Below are 10,260 nucleotides of genomic sequence, written 5' to 3' on the forward strand. Positions count from 1 at the left end.
AAATAGATCAAAGCATGCACAGAACAGAAGATACAAATGCCTAAGAAAACATTTTCATATCTTTAATGTTCTGATAATAAAAAAGAAATAGTTTTGAAATGAGAAATCATTTTCACTTATTAAATTAGGAAATAGTTTATAAAATATTTAAACTTGCAGAGTGGGTTGTAGAATATTAACTGCTAGAGCCAATGTATGTCAGAGCCTTAGCATACGTTCTTACTCTCTGTGATCCAGAAATTTCACATTCTGGAGTCTACTAGAAAAAAAATCAGAATGAGGACAAAGCATTACAGTCTTACACACAAAGTCAGAAACAATATAAATGTCTAAAAATGGGAAAATGACTAAATGCAATATTACACATGATTAAAATTGTTTACAGTATTAACAATAAGTGAGTATACCTCTGATACAATGTTAAGTGCAGAAAAATTAGGATATAAAATTATCAGATTTGATTTAAATTGGTTTTTAAAAAGCATAGAAAAGAGATTGGAAATAGCTATGTCAGATGTTTCTGGCTGTCCTCTCTTCTCTTTTACTGCTTCATCTTTGCTTTATTAGCATCTCTGTGGAGGTAATAAATATCAATTGGGTGATGTTGGATGATGGGCCTCTAGGTAACTTAATCTCTAAGCTTTTATGTTTCATCAGACTGACAATACTTATCAGATAAAGAAGATCAATTTTTAAAGTATTAGGAAAATTTTGTTTTATGATAATTTTCTTTAGTAATCAGCCTCGTTATCTAATTGGCGAATAGGAAGCAGAAGTGACGAATTCTAGATTAAGGTGTAAGTAGAACAATTTTTCTTTTTTTTTTTTTTTTTAAGGAAGAAGATTGTGTCCATTCTCCCACCCCCATTCCCTGTATGGCCTTGGGATTGTGTCATTCTGCCGTGTGGAAGTAGAGTCAGCGCAGTGTTCTGTGTGCACATATAGAAGTAAAATAAATGTACTTGTGCCCTGTGGCTTGCTCAATGAGAGTTGCTGTCTTGGCTCTGCTGCAGTTAGTGTTGGTTGGCTGTAGATAAACAAGGAATATTAGATTTGAAGGGAAGTATTGAAATTGGAGCCGAGTTTGGTTTTCCCTTTCCTCCCACCTCCTCCCCTCAAGATGTATCTTTAATATGTCTTTATTATTGGGGCAATTTAAGTCTTTTAAAGTTGGGTCAAGTGAACTTTGCATGTAACATTAGTCAGCATTGTCTTAAATGTACCAGTAAAAACAGATTTGATGGAAAAGTGGTTATAAAAATTTTTTTTAAAAAGGACAGTTTTCTTCTGGCTTATGTGAAATGGATATTTTAGCTATCAGTTAAAATATATAGACCTTGTAAAATCTATCAGATTTTCTAATGACAGAGCATATGGAGTAGTAGGAAACTGCTGAAAGAGGCTAATTTTTCAGACTGAAAATCACATATGTAGAATTATGAATGTATAGAAGCATGTTATTTTATGTTTATCACCAGTATATGCGAATAAGATTATTTTAAAGTAATCAGAAGCAGTAAGTAACAGCTACACAAAATAGAGCATTTTCAATTAGAACAATTCTGATAGAATAAGACTAGAGGGAAGAAAATTTTGATTGAATTTAACTGGTCTCTAAGGGGCAAGAGAAGTGAAAACTGCTTCTAAAAAGAATATGCCTGCAGATTTAAACCTGCGTGTAAATATGTGAATTTTTCTTAGAGATGAATAGCAACAAGAAAGCAAGTTGGTGTTTTCTCTTTATGCACTGTTAGTTCTATTAACAAATACCATCAGGTGATCAGCATTTTCCGAACAGAAGCCTGTGTGGCTAGCAAGTCAGGTTTAAGAAAAGGATGTCAGTGACTTAAGACCCATGTCACATGACTCCCCTCTCCTTGCTAATACTAGACGCTGTGGATCAAATTTCAACTCCACGCAGTCCTCCCAGCCATGTGGGTTTAACCAAATGAGAAGCAAAACCATACCTCCGAAAATGTTAGCTGCTGCTCTTCGCTTACCGTGGGGCCTCAGGATTGGAAGCTGGTTTTCAAATCAGAGCGTATCCACTGAGTAGAATTTCAGTATTTTGCTATCATTTTGATGTTTTCATCTGGTCTTCATCAGTTTTACCGGACACTTCCTGCGACGATGGGGGCAGGAGCTCTCGCCATCTGTGTGAGTATAGGCCGCCCCTGTTTGTTCACTGCCAGGACTCTGGGGAGGCCTGGGCCCTCCTGCTTTTGATGAGAAATTTGTGTGACTCTGTTTTACCTATTTAGGAGGTGGGGGAAGATCTGTTATTTAAATTCCTGTCTATTCAAATGGACATTAAGCATTATTTTAGACATTCAGCATTTCTGTCCACTTTCCTTTTCAAAAAAGAAGGAAGATGCATGCTGAGTTTATTTGGTTAAGTCATCTTGATTTAATGTAGAGCACTCTCAAGCATTTTAGACTTTCTTGTTCTGAAAGAGTTAAATATGAATGCTCAATTGTAGTTGTTGGGAAAATCTTACGGTTAAATTGAGAAAGAATTAACATAACGATTAATTTTTTACTTCTGAGTATGTGTAGGACATCTTTTCACATTCTTTTTCCATTTAGTAATTCTGGAATTTGTTTCAGCATGGTTGCTGAAAGTGATGGTGGAAAAACTTGGTTGATAAATATTTGTGATTTGTTAATCAACTGTAGAAAGTTCTGCTTGTTTTAATACAATAGCATTGACAAATAACATTGATATAAAATCCATGGGAAAAATGTGTATATTTCTGGGGCTGAAATTCATCAATTTCAAAGTAATTCTGTTGGTGCTTATACAGAACTTTTGGAATAACCAAGTATTGCCAATTATAACTTACAAAATGCTATAATTAAAATTTGTATATCAATATATAGAAAATGGAGAAATATATCATACATATTTGTATTTCAAGTTGGTAGTATATTCCAAGGGGCATTTTATTTGTACTAAATGAAGAATATCTTAGTCTTTATTATACCTTAACTGCTCACTTGTGTTTTATCACATTTAGGTCCAATCTTATATTTTTCTTTTTCAAGTTTCAGAAAGACCTGCAATTTGCTGTAGGTCATGATGGCATTCTAAAGTTTCCAGAAATCTCTGGGCAATTTTTGACACATAGGCCCAGAATGGTCACCAGATGGTACACCAGCCCCAGAGATTGAATTTTCTGAGTAAAACTGCAGGGCGACTTCCTCATTTCCACGCTCAGAACTTTTCGGCATCCTGCGTGCCAGTCTGTCTGTCTTTCCCTTTTAGCCCTGAGGCTTTTAGTGTCCAGGTAGTTATCTTTTTATCACTCCAAAGAGTTTCTTTCAAAATCTGATTTTTCTTCCTTTGTGTAAATATCGAGCTTGCATTTTACTATAGACTAATGTCTTCATTTTCCCAGCTTTATAAAAGGAATACTTAAGAACTAGAAATGTGTAGAGGCAGCAGATTGAACTATTTGTCCTGAGATTTGTAGTCATCGCTGATTGTCTGATTAGATCCTTCTTGCCCTCCTGCATACATTGATCTAATCTTGACTGAAGTGCAAACTGACCCATGTATGAAATCCATCTTTTCTCTTCATTTATATCCAAAGTTTGTACAAAATTTTAAGACTGACATAAAAATCATACCATTTATGAGATTATTCACTCTGATGCGATTGTCCCACTTTTACTGTAAGAGGAAATATTTATAGTTTTAGGATTCGAAACATAGATGTTCTGTAAAAAAGATAGCTACTTTTTAAAATAATGTTTGTGGCAGAAAAGTAACTAAGTCACCTATAGATGCATGCATATAGGTTGATGTACGTCTTTTTTTAGTTTGCGACCTTTGTACTTAGTAGGCATATCTTATGTGTAGCAGCTGCACAAATATCCTGCTAACTGAAGATAGTCTTCAGACAGTAGAGTGTAAGATATTTGGGTGTTTGAGGGGGGAGGAGACAGAAAGAGAGAACTTATAGATCCTTGAAGTAGGGCACAGACTGCTTTAAAGATACTCATTCTTCGGTCCTGACTAACCAGCTTTCTCTTCCTCACTTCTTTTGTTTTCCTCATTTCCATATTGGTAGGGCAGTTAGTAAAACTATAGAGGGCTCACAAATTTACTTATATTGCTACTCATGCGTACAAAGAGGTAGGTTCTTTACTATAAAATCTTTTTTCTTAGTAAATCATCCCTAGGCAGAATGGGAAACTGTACTTGCCAATTAATATTGTCTTAGTCATTTCTAGTTTTAAATGTCAGTTTTGGATGACTCAGGTTCTCTCAGGTGAATCCTGAGTCTTTCAGATTCCCTGCCCCTCCTGCTGTTCTGTCCAGGGTGCCATCTGGGCATTTTGAGGAAAGTTGGGTAAGAGTGAAGAGTTAGCATATTCTAGTGGATGAAGAACGAGGGGACCTAGAACATGCGTGTAGATTCTTGTACTCTGGATGTTCTTATTCATGGGTGAGTTCAGGTATCAAATCTGTGACTGGTGAATTTGTGGATCAGTTCTCTTGGTATAATCAGTGCCTAGTGGTCCACTCTTCCTGATTTAGCCCAAGTCTTGCTGGTGCTGGTAACAGTTCCAGGGGTATCCAGGCCTTTGGAACCTTGTCCTTAACTTGGGCATCTCGCTCCTTGTAGCCTTACCACATGGTACCATCAGCTACCTTATATATATATCACACAGTGTAGGCAGGAGCTGTGGTCAGAGTACACAAAGGCTCACCAAATTAAGATACTCTTGTTGCTGATTTATTGAATCAACTTAAAACACAGTACAAAGCAAGGAGGGAAAGACAGGGTAGATTTACCTACTTAGAAAGGGTTGAAGTGAGACAAAAGCACCATACTCCCAGCTTCCTGTGTTACATAATGTTTATCCTGTCTGAATGTAAACAAAGAATTATAAACCCCAGGTGCTGCTGGCAGACATCTAATCTACCCAATTAAAAAATAGGCAAAGCTTATGAACAGGAGCTTCACATAAATACAAATGCTAATAAACATGAAAATTGTTTAATTTCATTAATAATTATCAATATTGGTAAATTAAAAAAAATTAATACCAGGCATGATGAGAGAACAGGAAACAGGCACTCTCACATGCTATCGATCGAATTGTAAATTGCAGAGGCATCTTTGTAGGGCATTGTGGTAATATATCAAAATTTATCACTTACGTACCTGTTGAACCAGCCATCTCATTTCTAGGCATTTATCTTACAAGTACTTGTACAGTTATGTAAAAATGTTTGTAAGAATGTTCATTGCTGAAATATTTGTAATAGCAAGAACTGTAAATAATCTAAATGTTAAATAAGATCGGTTAAATCAATTATAGTATCTCTGTAATGTAATATTAAACAGCCGTATGTGCCAATCTGTTTGACCTCCAAATAAACCAAGTAGCAAAAGAAAGGTACACACAGTAGTAGAGTTATATTTGCTTTTTAAAATAACATACATGTATATCCTTAATTATGCATAGAAAATTTCTGCAAGGAAACAAGAATTCTTAGGGATGAATAAGAAGACTTTTCAGATTAAACTCTTGTGTATTGAGTTTTGATCAAGCACATGTATTTATTAAATTTAAATTAGTAAAAATAAAGACTACTCAAAGAACAGAACAGTAGCTGTCTAGAAATAAAGATTGGTTTGATTTACAATGATAAAGGCAATTAATATTAAGTTTGAATATCTACAGTAGTTTTATAGATATATATTGGAATACATAAATTACTTGACATGGTCTAATATATAAAAGGAAATAGACTTTCCCCACAAATTTCATAGTGCAGACCTACAGCTGAATAGAATGTAATGAGGCGGTTTCAACCCAGTAGAAAGAAGTATCTAAAGATTCTACTGTCTGAAAACTTGAGCTTGTTGTCTTATGCAGTGGTCAGTGCCCCGTCACCAAAAGTAAGAGAGAAAAGGCTGAATGGTCATGGGCCAACTTGTCATAGGTGTTCCTTCATGGAATTAGTGTTACAGGGTTAGATGCCCTTGCAGTGTTCTAGGATTCTGAGTCATTGTGTTACTCCCCAGAATGTGTAGCTCTCAGCCCATTATTCTTTTTCATTTGTTAGACTGTTGGAAATTGAACACACACATGCCTTTTTTCCCCTGTACTTGCTTCAATTAGGGCTTCTTTTACATGGAGGACTAGCCAAAGCTGAAGGCAGGATGCCATGATCTTAATAAAATAGATCCCCCGGAGAAGGCTAACATTTTAACTGTACATGTAGCCTTGTTTGCCGTAAAAACAGTAGAGATTTTTTAATGAAAAAAATTAGAATATTAGTATGGGATTGCTAAATTTTTACTCCATTCTGTTGTATAAAAAATGTATAAATTACTTAAAATTATACCATAGAACTCAGTCAAATGGTTCATTCTAGGAAAAATTGTTTGTAGACAGTAGCAGTGGAAAAGATGTGCTAGAAGAAAAACAGTTGTTCAAGGAGAATTTTGATATAAAATTGTCTTATAGTTAATTTACTTTTGTCTTAATTTGTAAAGATTCCCTTAAAATTTGTTAAAATGTAAATAAATTATCTCACAGCAATTTTTATTTCTGTGGTTTACACTGTAAATCTTGTAGGCCTGCAAGCTTTCGTTTTAAGCACCTTTGGCTTTTTGAAGCTACGCATTTAAGTCGTAATTTTAACAAAAACAAAATGGTTAACACTATAGCTCTTACTGAATTTTAACTCTTTGTAACTTAAAAAATCCTATTTTTGACTTTACATTCTGCTTAAACTTGTTGAGAAACAATAGCAAGCATATCCTTTCCAAGAGCATTTTTAAAATTTGATTCATAGCAACCTCCTGCAAAACAATTCTCTTCTGTTTGAATCCTCCTTGGCTCCATTAGGACTGCCAACAATGCTTAATGAAAGGTTTATCAGTAGCAACGTTAAGCGCTGTCTTCTTTTCTGCAGATAACCAAGTGATTCTAAGCACACGAATGTTTCTGTGCTTTCACGGTTTTTATACATAAGTGTAGCATCAGTAATCACTTAAAAGTGACCCACCCCAGAACCTATTTCATCTAGATTTATTGAAAAGGGATAAGGGGCGCTACTATAATGAATGTGGAATGTTTCCAAAAGCAGATTAATTTTAGAGTATTCTTTTTACCAACATAAAGTCTTATTTTGGCAAAAAATTACTTGTGAACTTTTTCTTGTTTTTAACATCTCTTTTGAAGTGTAATTTACATACCACAAATATACTTATTGAAAGTGTGCAGTTTAATGATTGTTTTAGTAAATTTACCAATTGTTCAAATTTCACTGCAAACTAGTTCTAGAACATTCCATCATTTCAGTAAGATCCCTATGCCCTTTTACAGTTAGTTCCCATTATCTGCCCCCTCCCCACCCCTAACCTCAGACAACTAATTTGCTTTGTTTCTATACATTTATCTTTTCTAGATATTTGCTATAAATGGAATCAAGCAATATATGTTCCCTTGTTACTGGCTTCTTTCACTTAGTGTAATATTTTTGAGGTTCATCCATGTTGTAGCATGTATCAGTATTTCATTCCTTTTTGATACTGAATAAGTTGTTATATGATATATCACATTTTGTTTATACATTCATTAGTTGATAGGCATTTGGATTACAATTTTGGTGGTATGAGTAATGCTATGAACATTCATATACAACTCTTTGTGTGAATATCTGTTTTCATTTCTCTTGGATAAGTACCTAGGAGAAGAATTGCTGGATCATACAGTAAATTTATGTTTAAAGTTTTAAGAAACTGCCAAAGTCTTTTCCAAAATGGTTGCAGTATTTTACATTCCCATTATCAATGTATGAGAATTCCAGTTTCTCCATATCCTACAGCATATGGTATTGTTAGTCTTTTTTTTTTTTTTTTTTCAATAGTCATTCTGTTGAATTTCTTAGAGCTGTCTCAGCTTCTTAATGACTAATGATGTTAGGCATTTTTAGTTAAATGTCTGTTCTTATATTTTGCCCATTTCTTTATTGGGTTGTTTGTTCTTGTTGAGTTGTAAGAGTTCTTCTTATGTATTCTGGGTACAAGTCCTTTATCAGATATATGGGGTTTTTGTCTTCCAAATCAGTTCTGCCAGAACCAAAGCTAGTTTTCACTTCTGGTTCCTCATCTTGGCACTGTTGTGCCCACCCAGCCTGGGAGGTAGAAGGGATTGGGAGCAGGTCCAGGAATGCTGCCACAAAAGCTCACTAAATTTCATCAGTTTTTCATGAATAAGTGTTTTGTTTTATTTATTTATTTTGCCTCTGGTTAATTGCCAAAGACCTGAAATGGTTGTTTTGACAATTTCGTTCACTTTCATATGTTTCTTAGGAGAGCATTTGCAGACCCCTTTAATCGAGCATCGCTGAAAATCAGTAGGTCTTGACTTTCTCTTATATAGAGAATTTAACTTTTTCTAATAACCTTTTATCTTTCTTGACAAATAGTAATACATGTCTGACGTAGAAAATTTAGGAAGTACAAATAAGTAAAAGAAAATAAGAATAATCCCAGATTCCATAACCCAGAAATAAACATAGTATGTTTGCTTATGTACTATAGTTTTTTTACTGTGAACATATAAAGTTATAAAATAGATTGTACTTTATAGCATTCTTTCTTCCTCCAAGTAATAGTGTATTGTGAATATCTTAAAGTCTCATTTTCATAAGATATGAGTCTCACTCACTGTTACTTGTCTTTCTCCTGTGGTTGGAGACATGGCTAGAAGGAGGACAGCCTGGGACCAAGCCCCAGATTTTGCTGGGCATTGCCAAATTGCCTTCCAGAAATTCGAATCACTTTATATCCCACCTTTTTTCTTACTAATATTTTCTCTTTTCTTTCTAAAAAAATCTCCGTGAATAGAAAGGCTGACAAATGGTACCACATTATTGTTTTTGCCTTTCTTTGATTGTTAGGAGTTTGACCACCTTCTGAGAAAATCTACAGGCACGGCTCATTTCATTGTGCTTCACAGATGTGATTTTTACAAACTGGAGGCAAAATCCTCCACCAGCAAGATGAAGACTTGCTTTATTGTGACATACTCGCTTTATGGTAGTGGTCTGGAACTGAACTTTTGTGAATTATAACTTTATTCTACTCCATTGTGTAGTTGTTTTCTTCGGGGACTCTAATAACTCATATGTTGGAGCTCATTTAACTGCTTTCTATAGTTCCCTCTCTAATCTTTGTGATTTTTTTAAAATGTTATGTCTGCTTTTCTCGTTTATGTCCTCTATGTCTCTTACTGGACGATCAATGGTTTCTGTTCTCTTTGTGCTCTTTATAATTTAGTCTTTACTTCTGAAATATATTTGTCATTTCCTTTTTGCCTTTTCACAATTTCTGCCAGTTTCCATTCTTCATTATCCTGTTGACTGAATATCTCTTTCCTAAATTTCCGTATTTATGCTTCGTGGCATCTTTTCATCATTAACTTTTTAAAAAAATCGTAAAATGTACATAACATAAATTTTATGATTTTAACCATTTTTTTGGTGTACAAGTCAGTGGCATTTAAAATATTGTGCAACCATTTCCATTTCCAGAACTTTTCATTATCTCCAACATAAACTCTGTACCCATTAAATAATAACTCCCCATTCTCCTCATTCTCCCCTCCTATCGGGCCTGGTAACCATTGTTCTGCTTTCTGCCTCAATGAATTTGCCTATTCTAGGTATCTTATATAAGTAGAATCATACAATTTTTGTCCTTTTGTATCTGGCTTATTTCACTTTGGTAGTATTTTTAAGGTTCATTTATGTTATAGTACGTAGCCGAATTTCATTTTTATAAGGCTAAGTAATAGTCCATTGCAAATATATACCACATTTAGTTTATCCAGTTAATCTGTTGATGGATATTTGGGTGGTTTCTATTTTTCGGCTATTGGGGGTAATGCTGCCCTGAACATTGGTGTACAGGTATCTGCTTGAGTTCCTGCTTTTGGTCTATGCCCAGAAGTGAAGTTGCTGGGTTATATGATAGTTTTATATTTAACTTTTGAGGAGCCACTTGTTTTCTACAGTGCTGTGCTGTTTTACATTTCTCTCTGCAATGAATAAAGGTTCATTATTCCACATCCTAGCCAGCACTTATTTTCTGTTTTTTTCTTTTTCTTTTTTTTTTTTTTTTGGATAATAGCCATCTTAATGGGTGTTAAGTGGTATATCACTGTGGTTTTGATTTGTATTTCCCTAATGACTAATGATATTGAGCATATTTTCATGTGCTTATTGACCAT

The 10,260-nt window shown here is 34.5% G+C and overlaps 1 protein-coding gene across 1 annotated transcript in view; it reads left to right on the forward strand.

Annotated features, from left to right (window-relative positions):
* The first annotated feature begins 1,891 nt into the window (after window positions 1-1,891).
* The window catches only part of FAM13A (family with sequence similarity 13 member A), a 247,805-nt gene continuing 239,436 nt past the window's right edge, over window positions 1,892-10,260 (forward strand). The window contains exon 1 of the mRNA XM_011356296.2: window positions 1,892-2,157. Within this exon, the coding sequence (XP_011354598.1) occupies window positions 2,083-2,157 (75 nt within the window). The 5' untranslated portion in view covers window positions 1,892-2,082. The remainder of the gene's footprint in view (window positions 2,158-10,260) is intronic.

The sequence above is a fragment of the Pteropus vampyrus genome, unplaced genomic scaffold (genome assembly GCF_000151845.1).
Source record: "Pteropus vampyrus isolate Shadow unplaced genomic scaffold, Pvam_2.0 Scaffold25, whole genome shotgun sequence".
Taxonomy (NCBI): Eukaryota; Metazoa; Chordata; class Mammalia; order Chiroptera; family Pteropodidae; genus Pteropus; species Pteropus vampyrus.